This window comes from Lactuca sativa, chromosome 1 (assembly GCF_002870075.4).
Source record: "Lactuca sativa cultivar Salinas chromosome 1, Lsat_Salinas_v11, whole genome shotgun sequence".
In the NCBI taxonomy this organism is placed as follows: domain Eukaryota; kingdom Viridiplantae; phylum Streptophyta; class Magnoliopsida; order Asterales; family Asteraceae; genus Lactuca; species Lactuca sativa.
Window position 1 is genome coordinate 172,166,814 of NC_056623.2, and position 25,491 is coordinate 172,192,304.

Below are 25,491 nucleotides of genomic sequence, written 5' to 3' on the forward strand. Positions count from 1 at the left end.
AAATGCTCAGGGCATTAGGAGGGGAAAAGTCTAGAATTGGATATGACTAAAATGATTGAACAATTGACGAGGACAATCTAAGTTTTACCAAAGATTGGTTGCTCATGGACAGTTGGAAGTATAAGTGTTAATTTTGGAAGGACCATATTGACATATTCTGAAAAGAGGTAACTCCTGTTTAGAAGTGATAGTGTAACATCCCGAATTTCAGGTAAAGCTATTATACCCTTCCATTTTGTCGAGTTGTCAAAAGTGGTCCCTTGAAAGAGTTCTTGTAGCAAATGAGTACGCTGGGCATACTGGGGAGTACGCTGCGCGTACTCATGCGCTTATTTTGGACTTGGACTCGCCTGGGTATGCTGGGCGTACCTAGGGTTACGCTTGGCGTAATGGGTCTAGGTGCAAACCCTAATATTGGACTTGTGCACTATATAATGGATGCTAAGGCTCATTTCTCACCCTCCATATCAGTGAGTAAAACCCTAAGAGAGCCTCCCAATCGTCCTTAGCTTGAGAGTGAGTGTTTTGGAACTAAAAGTGCCTTGGTGTGTTAGTGAAGAAGAAGGAGAGGAGCTTGTGGAGGCTAGAGCTTGAAGTGCAAGTTTGGATCTGAGATCTATAGAGAAAGGAGCTGCATTTGGAGGTATAAAGTTCAAAACTTTCCTCTTCATTTCGGTTTGATGTTTCATGGACCATTTTAGGGTTAGAAGTCCCAAAGGTGGAGATTTTATGAGTGTAATGTGCTCCATGGACCTAGATCTGTCCCATTTCAGTGGTATTTGTGTTATAAATCCATAAAGTTTCAATCTTGGTCGTGGATATGAGGTCATGCTTGAGTATTGAGCCTTCTAGTGTTAGGAAGTGGAGTATTATGGGTGTTAGTGACTTGTCAGGCCATGCAAAGGCTTAAAGTCACCGACTTTATGGATTAAGAGGGTTATAAAGGGTCAGATCTAGAAGTTGGACGTGGGTCTTAACTGATTATGACCCCGAAATGCTTAGAGTCTGAAACTGAGAGTTATGCTGGGCGTAATCCCAATACGCGTGGCATAAGCGTTCGCGCACCTCATTTTTTGTGAAGGCACCGGGTATGCCCGATGTACATGTGTGGTAGCGCAGCGTAACCCAGGGAGATGACTTTTGTTGACTTTTAGGGTTTGGTCAACTTTAGAGTCTTTGAGCCATGGGAGGGGTAAAATGGTCTTTTACCCTTCTGAGAGAACTAAGAGGAGGAATAGTCTAGCCTTGAGAGATGTATTGATTTAGAGTGTTTATTTCATATGATTAGGCGGAGGCTAGACCCGATTTTACAGAGTTCGAGGTATACAGAGTTACCCGAGGTGAGTCTTCTCACTATACTTTACCTAGAGTGGTAATTAGAGTTATGTGACAGAGTATTTTATATGCTTTTGCATTATGTGATTGCTGGATTAGTGTCTAAGTACATAACTATAATTGGTATGTACTTGACCCGACTCGGCATGGTCCAGTTGGGTTGCATGGCATCGGAACATTTGGATAGACCGTTTGTGAGAAGAGGACATTTCTGACATATTAATATTTTATAAGTTCTAATATATTAATATGAAATCATGTTATTTAAATAGTATTGATCAATAATTAATTTGGATTAATTTAATGATCAAAAGGAGACTAATTAAATATATGGGGATTGATTGTGTAAGTCATTCATTCTTATATATGTGGGCTTATGATCCAAGATTCCTTATGTTGGGTTTAACCCATGTGGTGACCCATGGATACTCCATGGAGGTTAAAACCCATGGAGCATAAGGAATGGGTAAAGTCATGAGTTACATGGTGTAACCCTAATAGCCACACTATATAAAGACCCCATTGGTTGGTGAAATTTGCACTAGTGTATACACAAGAGGGCAAGCCGATTTCTAGAGTTCATGTGTCTTCTTCTCATGGTTATTCCAAATGCTCGTGGTGTTGTTTGAACCATTTGAGGTGTCACACTTGGGGCACTAGGCTCTCAAGCTACATGGAGTCAAGCTACATCAAAAAGGTATGTCTTCTAACTTGTTTTATTACTCAAGTATCAAAGATTGTATGCTAAATAGGGTAATACCTTGGAATATTCATATTTGTATGTATAATAGAGAAAACATAGATTCAAGGTATTTAGGATTGCATGTTCACTTAGGAGTGTTAGAATGCTCAAAACCCAACAGTGGTATCAGAGCCATGGGTTGTTTTTTGTTATATTCATGCAAATGTTTGATTTTCAAAGTTGAAAAAAAAAAGAAAAAAAAACATGAAATTTGCCAAATTTCAAGATAATTACTTGTTTTGTGAAAAACTAATTATTTGTAAAATTTGAACCATTTGCTATATGAGTTGAATTAGGTCAAATTTAGTAAAAGATAAAATAATGTGATTATTTTATTAGTTTTAAAAGTTTGATCTAAATGTTTTAAGGAGTTACATATTTTGTCATAAAATTTTGGAGCTCAAAAGTTTTTTTTTTTCTTTTTTTTTTTTTCTTTTTTTTTTTTTTTAAGTTGTGGTCTTAAGTTTTTTGAAACCTCCATAAGTTATGGATATGAAAAGGTTTTAAAAAAAATGATTAAAAGTTTTTATGGAGTTACAAAATTTGGTGTTAATATTTTATTGAATTCCATAACTTATTCTTAAGTCATGGAACATGAAACGTTTCATCATAAAACAAGCATTTAACTCCATAAGTTATGGATTACCAAAAGTTTTATGTTTCCTTGATTTATGAGTTAGTTTAGATTAATGAAAAAAAAAATTGTGTTTTAGTTGTTTTCAATCCTAATTAATCTAGTGGCAGTTCATAAAATGTGTTTTTGTAACTTGTCCTCAAGTTACATAAAATGTCGCATTTATGAATCTTAAAACTCATAAAAGTGTCATAGGTTACATAAAAAAATGAAGAGAATTTTTCATTAAATAGTATTATGACTCCATAACTTGTCCTCAAGTTATTGATGTTTAAGAATCACTTTTTTAAAGTGATATTAAAGAATAAGAGGTTACATAAAAAATGAAGAGTCTTCATTTTATTGAGCCATTAAACTCATAAGTTATGAAATGAAAAGTTTTGAATAGTTTCAAAAACTTGCCCTCAAGTTTTGGAATTTGTAAAGTTTTCACTTTTGAATACTTTAATTCCAAGTTAAGCCCTTACAATTTTAAAAGTTAAAATTCAACCCTTATACTTTATAATATTATAAACTAATAATATATATATATATATATATATATATACATATATATATATATATATATATATATATATATAAGAGTAAATTCGTCTTACCATTAGTAGGTCTCATTCACGAAGCCGGTCTATAAGAGGGGTATAAGGTTACTGCCTATAAAATGGCAGTTTAATGGGTGTCCACTCTCACCCACTGCTTCCTTGACCGGTGGAGGGTTGTTAGCCGAACGGGTAGGACAAGGACTATAATTCTCCTTCATTAAAAGTATTAATGATAAATACTAAGTAACTAAACTCTTATTAATACCCAATCTTCGTTACTTAGGAAAATGTGAATTTGGTACTAACCCATGAAATTACACTTTTCACTTTGCTTAAGTCAGTTAGTGGAGCGTGTGTGGTGAACCAGCACACTAGCTTGATTTAACAAGGTAGGAAAAGGGTAACTTAATGTTTATCATAGTATCGGTGGACTGTGTGTGGTTAAGCGGCACATCGATTGAGGGGTAAATATTAAGGGTACCAAGTATATTTGCATGGTTATTCACACCATGTTTTGTGATCCTCGGCATCCCAGTCACAAAACCTGAAGGCCACACTCGAGATTAAAATATTCCTTTGAAAAGTTCAATGAATCTCAAAAGAATCTAGGAGTTTCAAAACCAATTAAAACCTAATAATACATTTCGTTTATCTTGGAGGAAATTGGCGAATCGTCATTCACCTACCTTGAAATATTTTATAGCTTGGATTACGGCATCCCTCTTCCATGTTATAAAATAGTTTGTTGGGTCCTAGCCTTAATATTTCATATTGGGTATTATATTAAGGACTTTAGATCAACTATGTTGAATATCTCCCAAAAAGATGTCTAGTTCAGACATCTATGATCCTCCCAAATCTCTTGGAACTTCACTTCCTCCACCACCTCCAATTATTCTCCCTAACCCATAAGTTCAAGGTCACTCAAGCTCTATTGGCAAGCAAGGTCTATGTGTGATCGCATCTTGGAGATGAAGTCACATATTGACAAGCCGGGAGAGTTGGGTGTCAAACTCTTGAGAAAGTTGATGGTGCAATCACTTTCTAAGTCATATAGTGAATTCCTTTGGGACTACTATGAAACAGACTATGACATGACCTTTAATGATCTTATCTATTTGCTTAGTGCTGAATCAGCAATAATTTGGAGCACTGGGAGAGCAAATGTGATTAGTAGATCAACTTCCCAAACTACCATGGACATTGACAATGGTAACATTGGATATCTACAAAAGCCTTCTCTTCCCAAGGAAAGGGATTGACCATAATCAACTAGGTTGACCAAATGGTAGAGAGAAAGGCTAAGTCTGTGATAGTCCCATGTACCATTCCCAAGGAGTCCCTATGTTTCTCTTGCCAAAGGGGCATTGATTGCAAAGCAGCCTATTTACCTAAAAGATCATAAGGTTGATCAAGTCAAGAAGATTAACTCTACTTCAGGTAAAGTCCACTATCTAACTCTGTTAACTTTCTATTTTGAGATTCTTGTTACATGATGTGACTGGGTCACATGTTGATGTTTTAAGAATCAAAGAAAAGTGAAGAAACTTAAAGGAAGTATATGCTGATTCTGATCGCAAAGATAGATGTCAATCGCATGGTTCTGTGATCAAAATTTTGAGATGTTGCTTAGGAGTTATGATATATTGCTTAGGAATAGATAACAACAAAGTTTTTCATGTGCTTTTACACTGTAAGGATAGTTGTTCCGCAAAGTTTTTAAAATAAAAGGAAAAAAAATTTTGATTTTATTTATTTTAAAATATCCTTACAATGACATTTGTGAAAAGGAAAAAAGTTCTTGCTTATACGATTCCATTAATAGCAAGAGTGGAAATATGAATTTGATTCTTTCATTTGTGGTAGTGTCTAAATTTTCCAAATAAGGAAAGATTCTCATCACCCAAGTTTCAGTTGGATAGAAACTTGGAATCATGCAAGTTGTATAGTATGATGAATGAGAAATTTCAAGCATTGGAAAATTAAGAGTAATTACTTGTTCACATGGATGTGTGAGTCAAGTAAAGGGCTAAGGGATCGAGTATACATTCTTGTGCATTGGTCAAGCCTACCACAAATGTAACTTGAGTGACACATCTTAAAGAAGGTTTACTAACACTAGTGAAATGTAAGAGTAAAAGATTTTCTACACTTGTACATTTGAGTTTGGTAAGTTGTGATGTTTTGGATAAAATAGAGACCAAGTTAGGCCATTTGTGTAAAGTGTTTGTCTTGATTAGAATCCACACTATCTATTGAATATTTGGCAAGAAATTCTTATAGGTCAAGGAGACAGTAGGAGTCTAAAAGATCCTGAAAGGGTTTCAAGAAGTAATTAAGAATAAAACATGTATTTCATCACTAGCACACAAGTAGAGGTTTATAACCTATCGTGTTGACATTTCTGTGCCCATTCCAGTTAAGTTGGCTATACATTTGTCACACCCCAAAACCACGAACGGTGGAAACTTTCAGGGGTGGAGGACATCATGTATAGTATCACAACAGTGTAATATAATAAAAAAGCAACAACATCATCCATTGCATTATAAGTAGAGTTTTAATACATGTGTGTTCTTTCATAATCTACAACAATATGAAAGAACAGTGGTTGATTCAACTTGCGAATCAGAGTATATAGCAGCTAGCGAGGCAGCAAAGGAGACGATATGGCTGAAAAACTTCATTGGAGACCTTGGAGTTGTACTAGCTATTAAGGAGCCAATGGAAATTTTCTGTTATAGTGAAAGTGCTGTTGCCTTAGCCAAGGAACCAAGGGATCATGGGAGATCCAGACACATTGACAAAAAAAATACCATTTCATCAGACATCGAATAGAAGAAGGACTCCTTGTGGTAAAGAGGGTATCATCGGTTGAGAATCTAGCAGATCCCCTCATAAAGGGGCTCACTCGGGTTAAGCATTTCCAACATGCTCGGAGCATAGGGCTGAAGGATGATACTATATTTAGTAGTTAGATAACCTCGAAATTTGTAAAGTGTAATTGAAATTTGATGATGAATAAAAGGTTTTTTTATTTATGAGTAAACTGTTGCTATCTCTTGTCGATCGTTTACTATATTTCGTTTGCATGTTTTGACTTCCAGAATAATTATGTTTGGTATATCATATTATTCGAACCTCCATAGTCGGTCATATGTCGGAAGTAGGTATGAATCAAGATTGTCATGATTGGTTGCAGAGGTCTAAGGTGTTGGACATGGCTACAACAATCATGAGTGCTCATAAGTTCTGAGCATTGGACTCAACCCACGCTCACTGAAATCACTTCATGGAATTTATCTCGAGTGATTGCGAGATGGTAATATCATATAAGTCTTCAAACCTAGAGATATGATTTGCTACCTATGAGTTGGTTATGCATTGTTCCAAGCAAGAAACAGTGGTTAATTCAACTTGCGAATCAGAGTATATAGCAGCTAGCGAGGCAGCAAAGGAGACGATATGGCTGAAAAACTTCATTGGAGACCTTGGAGTTGTACCAGCTTCTAAGGAGCCAATGGAAAATTTCTGTTATAGTGAAAGTGTTGTTGCCTTAGCCAAGGAACCAAGGGATCACGGGAGATCTAGACACATCGACAAAAAAATACCATCAGACATCGAATAGAAGAAGGAATCCTTGTGGCAAAGAGGGTATCATCGGATGAGAATCCAGCAGATCCCCTCATAAAGGGACTCACTCGGGTTAAGCATCTCCAGCATGCTCGGAGCATAGGGATGAAGGATGATACTATATTTAGTAGTTAGATAACCTCGAAATTTGTAAAGTGTAATTGACATTTGATGATGAATAAATGGTTTTTTTATTTATGAGTAAACTGTTGCTATCTCTTGTCGATCGTTTACTATATTTCGTTTGCATGTTTTGACTTCCAGAATAATTATGTTTGGTATATCATATTATTCGAAGCTCCACAGTCGGTCATATGTCGGAAGTAGGTATGAATCAAGATTGTCATGATTGGTTGCAGAGGTCTAAGGTGCTGGACATGGCTACAACAATCATGAGTGCTCATAAGTTCTGAGCATTGGACTCAACCCACGCTCACTGAAATCACTTCATGGAATTTGTCTCAAGTGATCGTGAGATGGTAATATCATATAAGTCTTCAAACCTAGAGATATGATTTGCTACCTATGAGTTGGTTATGCATTGATTGTATGAAAACACATTGGTAACTCGATGTTATAAAATGTGCCTTTGTGTATGATTCAACAAGTAGTAGAGAAAACATGTGAGTCGAAGTTTATCAGTTCCTTCTTGGATTAGAAGCTGATATCTGGACCCCTTGATGATTTTTTTTGACCTAAGTACCGGGCCCGGTCAGAACTAAGTTGATGTGTTCAATTAAGTTCTTTGTCAAAAAAATCGAAAATCGGGAAACAAACTGCTGGACAATAAGTAAGACATTGTTCCATGTATTTGTCCGACTGATATCTAGAACAAAGGATTATATGATCACTTATCTTAAATGGCGTATCATCATCTTCTCAGTTCCGAGAGACCTTGAAAGAGCTACGATTGCCGATCGGTTCCCGAAGTCATACTTGTAGTTATAGTTATTAGACTTATCCAAGTGGGAGACTGTTGGATAAGGTGTCTAAGTCCATAACTATTTCTGGTTGACCCGACCCGGCATGGTCCATTTGGATTGTATGGCACCATGCAATTGGATAGACTAAATGAGAGAAATAACACTTGTGGTTTATTAATATATTATAAGTTCTAATACATTAATATTATTATTTAATTAGAATTGATCAAGAATTAATTTGGAATTAATTAAGTGATCAAAAGATAACTAATTAAATATATGGGTTGATTATGTAAATCACCCATAACTTGTATAGTGGTCTAAGAGGCTCCATGGATTAAACCCATAGGATGCTCCATGGGAGTTACAAACCCACGGGTCATGGAAATGAAGAGCCATGACACATTAGGGTTTACATGGTGTAACCCTAGATGTGTCAACACTATATAAAGAATATGTTCTCCACCAAAAATCGGCTACACAAAGAGAAGAGAGGGCTAGGCCGATTTTAGAGTGTGTGTATTCTCTCTAAAGTCATTCCAAAAGTATTTGGTGTTGTGTGAAGCATTTGAGGCATCACACTTGGGGTGATAGGCTCATAAGGTTTCAAGGAATCAAAATCAACTACAAGGTATGTATTTCTATCTATCCTTTTAGGATTAAAGTTCCCATGTCTGGTAGATAGGATTATGAACCTTGGAAACCAAATTTTGCATGTATTTAGACAAACACAGATCCAAGGTTTATTAGTGTTGCATGTACACTTAGGAAGTGTTAGAATGCACAAAACCCATCAAAACCCTCCAAGGTGTTACACCAAATGCCATGGGAACCCTCACATGGTCTTAATCTACTGCCACGGGAACCCCCCGGTGTCTTCCATACAAATGTCATGCCATCATTACACATAATCTACTAAATATCCACATATCACATAATGAGCCGGTATTGGTGCCTTTGAACCATTGGTTTGGCGAGAAGACCCACCTCTCGAGAAATGTTGAACGGGTAAAAATCAAATCCCAACTCACCACTCCGAACTCAACCGCCTACAACAACCTTACAACTAACTTCAACAAAAACCCGAGTTAACAAAGATACCCTTAAAATCAAACTTGGTCAACCCTGGTCCAAGTCAAAGTCAACAATTAAGGTTAACAGTTCATGTTGACCCAACTCATCGAGTGCACTTGCTAACTCGTCAAGTTCCTTCAGTTCTCATCAAAACCGTGAAAAGCTCTAGTTAACTCGCTGAGTTATTACAGCAACTTGTCGAGTTCGAACAGTGTCCACAAGATCAGGGAAACCCCAGGCCAACTCGCTGAGTTGGAAAGGCAACTCGTTGAGTTTGCCCCATCTTAAATTTTTCAGCCACTTTCTAAGCGAGTCCAACGCTCCAAACCATAGATCTGATCCCATAGGGTTGAGATACCATGTAAAGTTGTTGACTTTACGTCCATGCATGGTCTTAAGGCGCTAAAACACTCTATCCTAGCTTACTAATGGATTTAGGGGATGAATGAGGGCTACGAATAAATAAAAATGGCAACTTCAAGTCAAAATAGGCCATGAGATATCCAGATCTGAAGTCATAGCTTCATGACATGCTTAAATCCATGAATGACCCCAAGATAGGGTAGAAATGACCATATACTTTCATAGCATAAGATCTAAGCAATAAAAGGCCAAGGTGTTGAATTTATACCTTAAAATGGTTGCCACAATAGAGTAAACACCGTATCTGTAACCTCTCCTTTCAGCTATGAACCAACCACTTCAAGCTTCTTCACATAAACACCAAAAGGCAGTCCTTAAGCTCTCATATACTCAAAATGGTAGGAAAAAGCACGAACTACGGTTTCTCTGGACAAAGGGGGCAATAAAGGAGGCTAACAATGAGGCTTAAGGCCTTTAAATAGGGTGCAAGCCCTAAAAACTAGGGTTTTCCTTTCCAGCGTCTACTCGTCGAGTTGGGGCTCCCCAACTCATCGAGTTGAATCCTTAAACCCGTATCCAAATTAATATCTATACGATGAGTTGGAGCTCCCTAACTCGTCAAGTTCCAACCCAAAACCCTAAAATATGGAGAAATAAATAATACATGGACCAAGCGTTACAAATCTCCCCCACTTGAACTAGACTTCATCCTAGAAGTCTCCTGAGGGAAAAAGGTCCGAATAATACTTCCTCATCTCATCCTCCAGCTCCTAGGTCCATTCGGAGCCTCTTCGGTGTTACCATTGCACCTTAATTAGCATGACTTCCTTGTTCCGTAGGGCTATTGTTTTCTAGTCTAATATTAATATTGGCTTCTTTACATAATTCAAGATCTTATCAAATTGAATATCATCTAAAGAAATGACTGCAACCTCATTAGCGACACACTTCCTAAGCTGAGACACGTCGAAGGTGTTGTGGATTTGGCTAAGCTTTACCAGTAGATCCAATCGATAGACCACCTTGCCAACCTGGACATTAATCCTGAATGTGCCAATGAATCGGGGCCTTAACTTTCCCCTCTTCCAAAACATGATAACTCCCTTCGATGGTGACACCTTCAGCAAAACAAAGCCCCCCACCTAAAACTCGAGATCCGATCGTCATCGGTCATCATAGCTTTTCTAACGGCTCTGAGCGAACAACAGCTTGTTCCACACCTATTGAATCAACTCGGTAGTCTTGAGAACCACCTCGATGCTCCCCATGACTCGATGCCATACCTCGCCCCAGCAAACAGGAGTCCTAAACCTCCGACCATACAACATCCCAAACGGGGGGTCGGTCGATACTAGCATGATAACTATTTTTATATGAAAACTCTGCTAGTGGGAGGTACGTATCCTAACTCACTACGATATCCAATATGCATGCCCGTAACATATCCTTGAGCGTCTGGATCGTTTGCTCGCTCTGGCCATCTGTCTACGGGTGGTACGCGGTGTTGAAATGTGACTGAGTTCCTAAATCTTCGTGGAAATTTCTCCAAAACCTGGATGTAAAACGAACATCCCAGTTAGAGACAACCGAAACTGGCACCTCGTGTCTGACTACCACCTCTCGTACATAAATATTTGCTAATTTCTCAGTATAGATGTTCTCTCAAATCGGAATAAAATGAGCACTCTTCGTCAACCTGTCCACAATGACCCAAATGGAATCCACATCCCTCGCTGTCCTCGATAACTTCTTGATGAAGCCATGGTAATCTCTTCCCACTTCCACATAGGAATGGGTAGCGGCTGAACCTTTCTGTAAGGCATTTGATGTTCGGCCTTAACCTTCCTACAGATCAAGCACCGCTTCACAAACCACACGACCTCCCGCTTCATGCAGGGCCACCAATAACTCAACCTCATATCCGTATACATCTTTGTGGCCTGTGGATGAACAAAGAACTTGGATTAGTGTGCCTCCTCCAAAATCTTCTGCCTGACACCCCGTGATGCCGACATCCACACCCGGCCACACTGTGTCAAAAGTCCCCGACTATCTTGAGCAAACAAGGGAATCTAACCCCGAATCCGTTCTATCTTAAAGTTGTCTTTCCTTAATCCCTCCACCTGAGCCTCCTTGATCTTATCCAACAAAGGGGAAATCACCATCATCCTCAAATAGATATCTCCAATCGGAGTATTCGCCGCCTTGCGGCTCAAGGCATCGACCACCACACTGTCTTTCCTTGGATGGTACAAAATCTTGCAATTGTAATCTTTCAGTACATCTAACCACCTACTCTACCGCATGTTGAGTTTCCTATGGTCCATCAAATACTTCAAACTTTTATGGTCAGTAAAGATGGTGCACTGGACTCCGTACAAGTAATGCCTCCCTATTTTGAGGGAAAACATAACAGCCACCAATTCCAGATCGTGGGTAGGGTAGTTCGCCTCATGGGGCTTGATCTGCCTCGATGCGTACGCGATCACATGCCCCATTTGCATCAAAACTGCCCCTAACCCCGAGATAGACGCATCTCAATACACCACCAAATCATCCAATCCATCGCGTAGCGCTAAAATCGGGGCCTCACATAATCTCTGTCTCAATGTCTTGAAAAACAACTTCTGGTCCGCGCCCCGCCGAAAGGTCACATTCTTCTTGGTCAAGCGAATCAAAGGTGTGGGATTCCATGACTCATTAGTAGCAGGCTAGGGGCGAGGCGAGGTGTGACAACTGTCAATTCAGGTCATTCTCGGATCCAACATGCCATGGCCTAGTAGTATAGATTAGGTCAAAATCTTGCATAAACTAGGATCCAACTAAGATCTAGGACTAATATACTTGAGACTTACGATTCTAGTAAGTTGCTTAACTACAATAGGAAATGCCAATGCTATAATTAGAATGAAACTTCAAACTTTGTTACAATTGAAAAAGGGTATAAAACCCTAAAAATAAATTAAAGTATTCTAATTATGCTTCAATATGATGGTGAATATCAAACAATATTCCAAAAACCCTAAAGAGCCAAAAATCCAAATTTATAAACCTTAAAGCTTAAAAAAACTTTATCAAAATTTGGCTATAAACTTCCTAATATCAAATTTTTATTAATCAAATTATGGATTATATCAATGAAATAGAAATTTAAATTATCATACATTAATCATAATTTATTAGTTAAAAACAAGATTTTTAAATAAATCAAGAATTGCTTAATAAACACTTTTATAAAAATTAGGGTTTTTATAAAAATTAAGGAGGGAATTGTATAAAATTTGAATTTAGGAGAGAGGAGGCTTAAATGCTCTCAAAAATCCGTCCATCCCCTCTCCCCATGCCCTCTCTCTTCCCAAAACTCAATCATTAAACTTAAACATTCACTCTTCCACTTCTCTCTTCATTTCCTCCCACACTCCACCTTTCCAACTCTCTTCCTCTCTCTCTAACTCACGAAAATCCTCCATTCTCTGCCATAATTTCGAGATTAAGGAGGCCTTGAAGTGTTCTTGCTTCTCTCAAGATCAAAACCAAGGTAAACAACACAATCCTCCCTCATAGTTTCATGATTTTACTTCCTCTTCTTCATGGTTTTCTCTACTCTTCGGATTCTATGCCCTTCCATGGCTAGAAATCCTTACTTTTCCCTTTTGGTTTGTAGATTCTCACCATAACACAGTGTATGTGTTTGAGATGGTGAAAATCCGGGATCAAACCCATGCAAGGAGTGAAAAAGATGCACATGTGTTCATGTGACTTCAAAACCGAGTATTACATCTTCTTCTCCATTTCTTTTGTGTTCTTGCATGACCAAAAGCATTTAAACCATTTCTAGTACATCTTGGATGCTCATTCACTTCATGCATGTGCTAGAAATCAGACCTTAACAGAAACATTTATGTTGTTCTTGTCAAAATGCCCTAAGAATGCACTCAAAGCAAACATGCAATCTACCAGATTACATTGTTCAGTTTTGAACGGCCATAACTCGGTCATTTCTTAACCAAATCCTGATATTCTTTTTGTATTGGGTAGTTCCACGATTTAACTTTCAAACCCAACTGGTCTCACTGTAAAAATTAAATATCGGAGTTTTGACAATTTTTAGAAAATGGTTGCGCAAACAACTCTTTTTCTGTGATCACCATTTTTGCCTTGCGTGATCAGTGGCCTTAAACCCAACCATAAATATGGGGAAAAATAATTTAGAAACTTAACATATCCAGTGAATGATGGCTGAAATTTTGTGGCTTAAAACCCCACAGAATGTGCTACTCAAATTCATGAACTTCAGCCACGTTTACATCTCATGCACTATAATGTGCAACATTTCTTAACTTGTTTGGGTTCAATACCCCTATTTTCCCTTCTGAATAAATTTTGAAATTTTTTCCTTTTGAAAGCCCTCACATGCATGTGATAATCTAGAAAATTTCAAGAGCTTTTATCATTTCTTTGATTTACTAAAATTATTGCAAGAAACCAAGGGCATAAATCCCCTAAGATACTTCCAGAGGTCTATAAATCTGAAATAAATTCATGGGTGACCCCTATGGTGAATAATGACCCCTCACTAAATTTAATCGATTTTTGTTGCTGTTTGGTATGATTTCTGATTTTATTTTTGTTTGGGTATAATAAATCACAAAACCACTTTAGAGAGTGTGAAAATTGAATCAAACAATTTTCGCAGCCCTTACCTGTGGTGGGGACTCTGTGGTGGGGACTCAGAAAAGTAATTGCAGAATTTTTCATCGTGTCTTACTGTTTTTCCCGATTTTTAGTAATTATAATGGCCTAAAAATAGGAAAAATACTTCTGATTATCCAAAATTCATAAAATTTTTCCATAACATCATGTTATACAGGAGGAGCTTACATACAAATTTGGATGATTTTTCTCTACTGTAAACTATTTTTCTCCTAATTTCTAAAAGTTAAATACACTTAAATACACTTAAATACACATAAATACCCAAAACCGGATTATACAATATGAAAACCACTTTTGGTATTTTTCCCAGGTTACATATACGGTAAATGATGTTAAAAAAAATTTTGGTAATTTATTTTAACTGTTTAGTATTATTTCTTCAATTAATGATTATTTAAAAGAATAAAACAAGGAAAAATAGAAATACCCACTGAAAAATATCTTTTATATTTTTCCCAGCCTAATTATGTATAATAACAGTTAAATAAAAAGGTTGGGTAATTTCGGAAGCTTTTTTCTATTTATTTCAATTTTTATTGGAATAAATGCTCAAAAATCTTAAAATATAATTAAACAGCTGGTAAATCTACTTTTATATTTTTCCCAGCTTAGTAATGTGTAATAACAGTGAAATAAAAAGTTTGAGAATTTTTATCCTTTGAATGCTATTTTTCGTGAATTTATGTTGTTATAAAGACTTAAAAATCTGAAAAATAGTTAACCATATCGAAAACTCAAGGAAAATTATCTAGAAAATCTCTATTGTATTTACAATGAAAATACAAGGTTTGACAATTTTTGGAAACTTTTTGATAATATTTTACATTTTTAGGAATATAAAACACCTTTAAATGTGTAGAAATACCTTTAATTTATATTACTAAATCTGGAAAGTTAATATTCCAAAGTTGTAATTAATCGCATGATTTGTAGAATTTCATCATTTCTGAAAAAGTGTAGCCAATTAATATAAAATCCAATATTAGAACATAAATTGGCATTTCGCTATATGTAGAGTTTAGTATATTAACATTAGATTTCGACATGGAAACTCACTAGTGTGTGTTTGATGTCGTAGGATCCTGGTAGTAAGACGTTGGTGCATCCCGAGGCACTACTTGTACCTACACGAAACATTGTGAGTATTCACGCACTCCCCTATTTTCAGTTTTATGTTTTGGGGTGAAAAAGAATATCCAGAAAAACTATTGTTTGCATGTTGTATTTAAATTGATTATAATCAAACATGATTGCTATTGTATTGCTATGTTTCTTTATGTATGTCTATGTAACACGGAACATGAGAACTTATCATACTAAGGCCCTTCCCTTATCTCTAACCATTAACTCTTTGAGCCAATGGTCATTATGGATAGCGCTATTAGGAATTGACAACTCCTCACTCGCCCTATTGTTGGAGTGCATGATACCATATTCATCTATGGAACGATAAGCATAGATCTCGATAGGGCTTCATTCATAGGTTTGGTTGAGACTCATTGTTTGCTCATATACATACAAAGCCGTTTCTCGTTATAACAATAAACTTGTATTCATTAATAGCAATCAACTTTGTTTATCATTAAAGCAATGTACTTGTATTTACGAAAAGCCTTATTTCAAGCTCGATTTTATAAACTTGTGAACTCACCAACTATTTTCATAGTTGACGCTCGTTTTACATGTTTTTTCAGGAAATAATTAGTAAGTGGATGTAAAGATTCATCATCATAGCGCATGCTGCATCATGTTGAAGCTATTATGAAGTTATATTTTGAACAATGTTGTTTTGGAAAAACTTGTACTTTGTTTCTTTTTAAGCTATGGGTTGTAAACTTTTAAATACTGCTATGGTGATGTATCTTTATCTTTTGCAATGAAACCGTTATCGCTGTCATATCTTGTGTTTCCGCTTTAGCGAGGTGTGACACGAGGCCTAAGAGAAACATATTTGTATACTGAGCGGGGCTCGATGTCAGGTGGGGCCTAATGTCGGGCAGGGCCCGATGCCGGAGTTAGTCAGATGTCGGGCAAGCCCCGATGCAGCGGGCGGGTGCCCAGTGTATGATTGTATGTGGTATATGGTAGGTTGGGGAACTCACTAAGCTTCGTGCTTATGGTTTTCAGTTTTGGTTTCAGGTACTTTCGGTAGCGGAGGGAAGAGTTCAGGGTGATTGCATGGCATACACACCAAAGGAGTTTTAGCCTGGGATGTTTACATTGATAAAATAAAATAATGTTTTAGACATGATAATCTGATGTGGTATGTTTTGGATGAATGGTTGGCACTTGTGGTTCATTTATTAAATTAAAAACAAAATTTTTAGTCATGATTTTTAGGTTGTTACAGCTTGGTTTTGGAGTGTTAGACAAGATTTTTAGCGATTTGGATTGTAGCATGATTATCACAGAAGATAGGGGTTTCAAGAAAATTCAAACCGTAGTCTAACAACTGATGTTGAATCCAATATTACTTGAGAGCAACAGGCAAAAGCAACAACGTATTCTGCCTCCGCCGTTGAGGTTGTGACAATTTGTTGTTTCTTGCACTTCCAAGACACCAGACGGTCGCCTAAGAATTGACATCCCCCGGATGTTGATTTCCCGTCAAGTTCACAACCTCCATAATTGCAGTCAGCTAATCATATAAATAAAAATTAGAATTTTTAGGATACCAAAGACCCAGTTTTAGGCTACCTTTGAGATACCTAATGATTCTTTTGACATCACTTAAATGAGAGAGTTTAGGATTAGCCTGATAACATGCATACTAACAGACTGCGAACATGATGACGGGTCTGGTCGCAGTCAGATACATCAGGGATCTGATCATCGATCTATACTCTGTTTGATCTGCAGATTCACCATCAGGATCTGGAGACAACAAGGGTCGCTCAGCCATCGGCGTCAAGGCAGCTTTGGAGTCTTTAAACCCAAACTTCTCAAGCATGTCTTCAACATATTTTCCTTGATGCAAAAGGATTCTGGTTGAATCTTGACAGATCTGCAAACCCAAAAACATGGTCATTTCTCCATAGGAACTTATCTCAAATCTTTTCTTCATAACATTCTTGAACTCTTTGCACAACTTTGAGCTTGTCGACCCAAAAATGATGTCATCAACATATATCTATACAAGAATTAAGTCTGCATCCACAAGCTTGATGAAGAGCGTATGATCAATCATGCCTCTCGTATAGCCATGTTTAACCAAATGATCTATTAGAGTGGCATACCAAGCTCGAGGAGGCTGATGCAACCCGTACAGAGCCTTGTCTAATTTGTAGACATGATTAGGAAATTTTGAGTTGACAAAACTAGGAGGTTGATCAACATAAATATCTTCTTTCACAACTCCATATAGAAAGGCAGTCTTGACATCCATATGATAAACGAGAAACCCCATGTAGGAGGCATAAGCCAGGAAGATATGGATAGCTTCAAGGCGTGCTACTGGAGCATACACTTCAGTGTAGTCAAGACCTTGAATTTGCTGAAACCCACGAACAACCAAACGGGCTTTGTTTTGCACAATCACCCCACAATCGTCTTGTTTATCACAGAACACCCACCACGTGTTTAAAGACTTTTTGCCCTTTGGCAGCTCAACCATTTTCCATACCCCTAGTTTCTCGAATTGATTTAGTTCCTTGTGCATCGCATCAACCCAACTAGGTGCATTTAGTGCCATTTCTATGTTCTTTGGCTCGATCTGAGAGATGAAGCAAGAGTAGAGATATGTATTAACATTTCCACTCTGACTCCTCGTTTTAACTTCGTCGCCTAGTTGACCAATGACATTTTTGATCGGATGATCACGTTAAAGTTGTGACAACCCGTAATTTATTCCGTCATTATAAACCGTTCCCGTTAAATAAAACTGTTTGTATTCATTTTGTCCCGCTAACTTTTGAGTTAAATTAATTTAATTGTGACTTTTATTTCCGTTTCATAAGTGTCAGAATACATTATAAACATTAAAACATTTTCAATATTCGTTTGGAAAATTTTTACTTTCATCTAAGTCGTGATTACGACAAATTTATAGGGTACGACCAAAACACCGTTTAACGTCAATATCAGGTAAAATTCCACCGGGCCATAAACTCAACCCCTATATAAGGGATTGAGTGACATCATTTTGAAGCTTTTTCTCTCTCTTAAAACACTTTTTCTCACTACTCTCTCTCTTTAAAATCTGATTTTCATCCAAAAACCCCCTTTCAAGCCTCAAATTGGTAGGCAATATATCCTAACTTGTTGTTTAACTTGATTGGTATGCAAATTCATGTTTGAATCACTCAAAACACCCATGAACAAGTGTTTACGGTTGGGAACACCTCCCAAAACCGTGAACACCTATAAAGAGGGGTTTGAAGCCCCAAAACCCGTCCGAATCACTTCTAGTGCTTAGATATGGCTTAGAAACTTCCATGCATGAGCTTAGGACCCCAAAATCTTATCATTTGAGGATTCAACATGATTTTACGGCCCAAGAACATGCTTTGACCATAAACCCTCATTCATGGACCATAAACACCTTTTAAGGTGTTAGTTTGCCCCCTAAACACCTCCAAAAGCTTCCATGAGAGTATAGAACGTTATAATCCTTCATGAGATGCACCAAAACATACACAAATGAGTCACATTTGAGTTTACGGCCCAAGAACATTCTTGTACCATAAACACCCCTTCTTAGACCATAAACTCCTCCAAGGGGTGTTAAAGTGCCCTTAACACCTTGTATGGCTTAGAATTGGACCTAGAACTTGTTACGCTTAACCTACAACCACCAAATCACATGAATCATGAGCGAGCATGAGTTTAGGGCCATAAAATCATGTGTTTACAGTAGTAAACTCATCAAAAGTATCTTCATAGACCGTAAACTCCTTTTCCAAGGTTAATTCAAGTCCCGATCACTTCCTAAGCCATGGAATCAACCCTAGAATGCTCCTTTGTGCATTGTAAGACGATTTAGCACCCAAGAACACACCACCCATGATTTTACGGCCGTAAACTCATGGGGATATGGTCATTGGACCGTAAACTCCCCTAAGGGCTTACTCATGAAGAGTAAACTCCTTATCTAGGCCCTACACACCCTTAGATGCTACCCGGATCATTCTAAGCACTTGAAATAAAGTGTTTTCGCATCTCGAAGTGTATATTCTTATCTAATTATTAGTTCAAAGTCTAATTAGATACATTTGTGTATCTCTTCATATTACAGAGGAACATCGCATGTTATCAAGCCCTGAACTAACACTTAACATCCAAACCGACACGTACCTCGTCTGGTGACTTCATACCCCTACCCCTTTTTAATGTTTTCAATGTTTTCAGGGGGGGGGGGGGGATACAAGCAAAAGTACAAGGATAACTTGTAATTAAAATTATTATATCATTTGAATTGTTTCATATTTTGTATGCTTTTAACAATGGAAACAGTATTAACCAACCGTTTAACCTATACAGTTAGTTTTCAAACTGTTTGTGAAACTCTTTATAAACTGTCATGTTTTATATTTCACAAATGATTTGTTCCATGTCATCACTGTTAAAAACATTAGATTAGTACATTTGATTTGTCCTCGGTAACACTCCACATAGATACGCGAGTGGAGGATCACTGTTTGTAACAGGATTATTCCGTATTATTACTAGTAAATTTGTTATTCCTAAAAATTGGAGACACATCCTCGGAAACACTCCACAGAGATACGCGAGTGGAGGATCGCCCCCGTAACCAAAATCTCTTGGAGGGAGAGCGTGACTTGAGTGTACAGATCTATACAAGGCTGACTACCCCGCACCTGACTGCTAGCTACAGTCGAACCGAAAGGTTCAAGGGTGACGAAAGTCATAAAATGACATTGGACTTCTTATTGCCAATTCTAGTCTATCGTATGGTTATGGAACTCGCAATTTGGATAACAGAGATTTACTTGTTAGTAATAATGAAATTAGTAATTTGTTTACTTTATACTTATTAGTTTTATATACGTGTTAAAACTAATGCAATTTACAAGGATAACCATGTTTTTAGAATACAACTCGTAACACAACAAGTATGGTAGACACTTGTACATTTCATTTCGGGTTGGTAACCAACTTATAGGAAAATAAGGGTTTTTCCTGGGATAACTGAACTGTTCATAACCACATTGTGTAACAAACAGATAACTAAACTTTACTTTTAAGAAAATATGGGATAGAAAACAAACCACTTATGAACTCACCAGCTTTATGTTGATTTTCATACTGCTTGGATTCTCAGGTCCGCATTAGACAGGCACCCCGCGATCTTTTGGAAAAGACGAAGCGAATAGAAGACTCGTCTTAGATTTTGTTCATATGATGTATACGTATAAAACTGTATCACTTTACTTTCAAACAAATGTAAATACTTTTATGAAATGTAATGGTTATGTTTACTTTGTTTACTATGTACATTGGTTGTGATACACTACATGATGTCACCTCCGCCTCGGCACATTTCCGCCTTCGGTTTCGGGGTGTGACAGATTGGTATCAGAGCCCTTGTTTATAGTGAACTAAGTATACCAAACCTTACATGGTATGAGACTATAAACACTAAGGGGCCTAAGTGCTCTGAATTAAAAGTATACTTTAAAATATAAGTATTTTCAAAAGTATACAAGTATACCTAACCGTCGGAATCCGTAATCTCGAGTAGAACAAAACATAAGTAAATGGGTGTTGTACGCTGTGGTTAAACCTGAGCAGTTATGTAGTCATGTCTAGGGTCAATATAGCCTGATCAACTATATTCATTCGAGACACGGCTAGCATGTGCTTGGGAGTGACTGTGGTGTTCAGCATGCCTAAAACTTACCCAAGACCCAAACAACAAGTCGTCTTCGCAACGAAACATAAAATACTATGGGAGTATTTTCTAGAGCCAACTTCGTTATAGAAATCCTCACTCAAGCATTGCTCCTCAATCATTCCTTTAGCGATAGTTTATCTGCTTTGATAACTCTTTCCTGCTTTACCGCTTAATAAAATTCTATATCTATCATAATGAGATATCTTATGTTTCATATTTCTTGATTCAATCCAGAGGACTTCCCATCCTCTCTTTCCTGATCTTTTTAGATCAAGATGCCTCCAAGAAAGAGACCCAGCTCAAAGAACAACAATCCTCATCCGCCACCACCTCCTCCACAATTTGATCCTGTGATGTTCCAGGCAGCTGTTACTGCCGCAGTAGCAGCCGCCATGTCTCAAATGAACCCCGGTGGCTCTGGTGGTCCAGGAGGTGGTACCCAATCTCAAAACCAAGAAGGTAGCCAGGGACACCGGAAGGAGTTTTCCTACAAAGACTTTATGAACACGAAACTCACATCCTTCGATGGCACTGGAGGTGTCATTTCCCTAACCCGATGGTTCAAGAAAATCGAATCTATTTTCGAAATCTGTGTTTGTTCGGAAGCTGATAAGGTAAAGTTCGCTGCCTGCACGTTCACCGATAAAGCCTTGACTTGGTGGAATGGCCGATTCAAATCCTTAACTCTACCTGTAGCCAATGCTATGGGTTGGGAGGCCATGGAAGATCTTCTGCTTGCGGAGTACTGCCCACGGGGCGAAATGCAGAAGCTGGAGCATGAACATTGGAATCTAAAGATGAAGTGTTCTGACATCGCCGCGTACACTTCCAGATTTGATGATTTGGCGCTACTCTGTCCAGGAATGGTTACCCCAGAGAGTAAGAACATTGAGAGATTTATCTGGGGGCTGACCCAGCCAACCAAGGGAAACATTTTAGCTGCGAAGCCAGATACACACGACAGCGCCAAAAGCTTAGCGCAAACCTTGATTGACCATAGTGATGACCTTGGGGAAGCAGCCACCACTCCTTAACCGACAAAGAGGAGTGGTGAGAAAAGAAAGTATTGTAAGAAGAAGAAGAGTCAGTCTTCTCAGGAATCCTCGAAGAAGCAGCAAACTGTAGCAGTCCACGCTGCTACTATCCCTGCTACTGTTGCTGCTTCTGCCTTCGGATCCATAGCTCAAGCACCTACTAGTAGGTATGCTGGTAACCTTCCCTAATGTGACAAGTTTAAATACCACCATAACCCTGGCCCCTGCCGTGAACTGTCATGCTCCAATTGTGGTAAAAAGGGGCATTCGATTCGATTCTGCAAAGCACCAGCCAATCAACCAATCAATCTTCCGAAGCGGGTATCGGTTAGGCCTGCTACAATTGTGGTGAAGTCGGGCATTTCAAGAGGAACTGCCCCAAGGCGGCAACATCTGGTAACACTGGGAGAGTCCTAGCTTTTGGACGAGAGGAGGCAGTCGCCGATCCCACCGTTGTCTTGGGTACGTTCCTTCTCGACAACTCTTATGCTAGTATCCTTTTCTATTCTGGTGATGAACGTAGTTTTGTTAGCCATTCATTCAAACACCTCCTTAAACATAATCCCTAACCATTAATCGAAATATTTACTGTCGAGATGGCCAACGGTGAGAAAGAAAGCGCTAGCGATATATTTATAGGTTGTACCCTTACCCTGAACGATCATTCATTTCTCATTGATCTTATGCCAGTGTCCGTAAAGAGCTTTGATGTTATCATTGGCATGGATTGGTTGAGTCCCAATCGTGCTGATATCCTTTGCTACGAAAAAGCCATCCGTCTCAATCTCCCCTCGGGTCAAACTCTCATGATCTATGGCGATAAGCTTAGCTCCAATCTTCGCATCATTTCCTGCATCAAAGTTCAAAAGCTTCAGCAAAAGGAGTGCCATGCATTCCTATCCCATGTAATCAATGAGAAACAGGAAGTTAAAGACGTCAAGAGCATCCCCGAAGTCTGTAACTTTCCTGATGTCTTTCCAGAAGAGCTCCTGGGAATTCCTCCCGAACGTTAAGTTGAGTTCCGCATCGACCTAATTCCTGGAGCTACCCCCGTAGCCGAATCTCTGTATCGCTTAGCTCCCCTAGAAATCCAGGAGTTATCCAGTCAGCTTAACAAGCTACTCAACAAAGGGTTCATCAGACCAAGATCCTCACCCTGGGGAGCTCCGGTTTTGCTTGTAAAGAAAAAAAGATGGATCCTTCCGAATGTGCATCGACTACCGTGAGCTGGATAAGTTGACCGTTAAAAACCGATATCTTCTTCCTCGAATAGATGACCTCTTCGATCAACTTCAGCAAGCCAGCTACTTCTCAAAGATAGAACATAGTTCAGGATACCATCAGCTATGAGTTCATGAGAGTGATGTTTCCAAAACAGCTTTCAGGACTCAGTATGGACACTACGAATTAGTAGTGATGCCCTTCAGTCTAACCAATGCACCGTCTGTGTTCATGGACCTAATGAACCGAGTGTGTGGTCCCTTCTTAGACAAGTTCGTCATCGTGTTCATTGACGACATACTTGTCTACTCCCGAAGCGAAGAAGATCACAAACAACACTTGAGATTAGTGTTGGAAACGCTTAGATCGGAAAAGTTGTATGCGAAATTTTCCAAGTGTGAATTCTAGATTCGGAAGGTAATTTTCCTTGGTCACGTGGTAAGCGAGGATGGTATACACCTGGACCCTTCCAAGATCAAAGCGATAGAGAATTGGTAGGCACCGAAGACACCCACAGAAATCCGTCAATTCCTGGGTCTCGCCGTCTATTATCGGAGATTCATCCAAAAAATTTCCAGAATCGCCAAACCCACCACTCTAACACAGAAAGGTGTACCCTTTTGTTGGAGTGAAAAGCAAGAAACTGCGTTCCAAACATTGAAGCAAGCCATGTGTAGCGCACCTATCCTATCCCTGCTCGAAGGGACGAAGGATTTTGTCGTCTACTGTGATGCGTCTAATCAGGGTTTAGGTTGTGTGCTTATGCAAAGGGGAAAAGTTATTGTTTATTCCTCGAGACAGTTGAAGGCACATGAAGTCAACTATACCACTCACGACCTGGAGTTGGGTGCAGTAGTCTTTGCACTGAAGATTTGGAGACATTATCTCTATGGGACCAAGTGTACGATCTTCACTGACCATAAGAGCCTGCAGCACATCTTCAATCAGAAGGACTTAAACATGAGGAAACGATGATCGGTAGAGCTACTCAGTGACTATGAGTGTGAAATCCTCTACCATCCCAACAAGGCCAATGTGGTGGCAGATGCCCTTAGCCGAAAGGAAAGTTCAAGCCGTAAGGTGAAGAAACTGACGATGACTATCCATTCTCACTTATCCATGCAAATTCGAGAAGCTCAGTTGGAAGCCCTTAAACCAGAGAACTTGTCAAACGAAGCCTTGAGGGGAATGGATAAGAAACTTGAGATCAGAGGTGACGGAGTCTATTGTTTCATGGACCGAATCTAAACCCCAAAATTCAGAGGATTCAGGGAGGTTGTCATGGAGGAAGCACACAAGACCAGATACTTTGTTCACCCGGGTTTGAATAAGATGTACCTGGATCTCAAGAGAGAATATTGGTGGCCAAACATGAAAGCCGAGATCGCTACATTCGTGGGCAAGTGCTTGACTTGCGCCAAGGTGAAAGTCGAGTACCAGAAGCCCTCGGGTATGCTCCAGTAGCCCGAGATACCTAAATGAAATGGTAGATGATTACCATGGATTTCATCACCAAGTTACCCAAATCTCCGAGTGGGTACGATACCATCTGGCTAATTGTCGATCGTTTGACAAAATCCACTCACTTCATTCCGATTAAAGAATCATTCAAGATGGAAAGACTCACGCGAACTTACATCCAAGAGATAGTCCGACTGCACGGTGTGCCTGTGTGCATTATCTCCGATCGAGATAGAAGGTTTACCTCAAGGTTTTTGCAGTCCCTTCAGAAAGCTCTTGGAACTAAGCTAGACATGAGTACAACTTATCATCCTCAGACAGATGGACAGTGTGAGAGAACTATTCAAACCCTGGAAGACAAGCTGAGAGCCTGTGTCGAGTTCTCGTATAACAACAGTTACCACACCAGTATCAAGGCTGCCCCGTTCGAAGCCCTCTACGGCCGCAACTGCAGATCCCCTCTGTGCTAGGCCGAGGTAGGGGACACACAACTAGCCAAGAGTCGATTTCCCGACAGTGCTCTCACTGGTCCTGAAATTATCCGCGAAACCACCGAGAAAATCATTCAAATCCGAGATCGACTGAAAGCTTCACGAGACCAACAAAAGAGTTACGCCGATAAACAATGAAAACCTCTGGAATTCCAGGTTAGAGATCGTGTCATGTTAAAGGTCTCGCCCTGGAAAGGTATGATACGCTTTGGAAAGCGCGGAAAACATAACCTGAGGTACATCGGACCTTTCGAGATCCTCGCTAGGATCGGTCCTGTAGCCTACAAACTCCGACTACCTCAAGAACTTAGCAACATCCATTCTGTCTTCCACGTCTCTAATCTGAAAAAGTGTCTATCCGATGAGACCCTCATGATCCCTCTTGAAGAGATCGAGATCAACAAGAACCTGAACTTTGTGGAACAACCAATCGAAATCATGGATCAAGAGATCAAACGTATGAAACAAA

The 25,491-nt window shown here is 38.8% G+C and overlaps 1 protein-coding gene across 1 annotated transcript; it reads right to left on the reverse strand.

Annotated features, from left to right (window-relative positions):
* Nucleotides 1-16,385: 16,385 nt before the first annotated feature.
* Nucleotides 16,386-16,990, reverse strand: LOC111877392 (uncharacterized mitochondrial protein AtMg00810-like). Its single transcript, XM_023873923.1, has 2 exons — nt 16,738-16,990; nt 16,386-16,600 (listed from the first exon to the last, which is right to left on the reverse strand). The coding sequence occupies exons 1-2, from the start codon at nt 16,988-16,990 to the stop codon at nt 16,386-16,388; spliced, it is 468 nt and encodes a 155-aa protein (XP_023729691.1).
* Between the last annotated feature and the right edge of the window lie 8,501 nt (nt 16,991-25,491).

Excerpts from the sequence above, each read along its gene's own strand:
- LOC111877392 (XM_023873923.1), bottom strand. The coding sequence starts at position 16,990 with ATGACCATGTTTTTGGGTTTGCAGATCTGTCAAGATTCAACCAGAATC. Across the intron at positions 16,601-16,737 it reads CGTCATCATGTTCGCAGTCT|CTGACTGCAATTATGGAGGT; the intron begins GTTAGTATGCAT and ends TTATATGATTAG.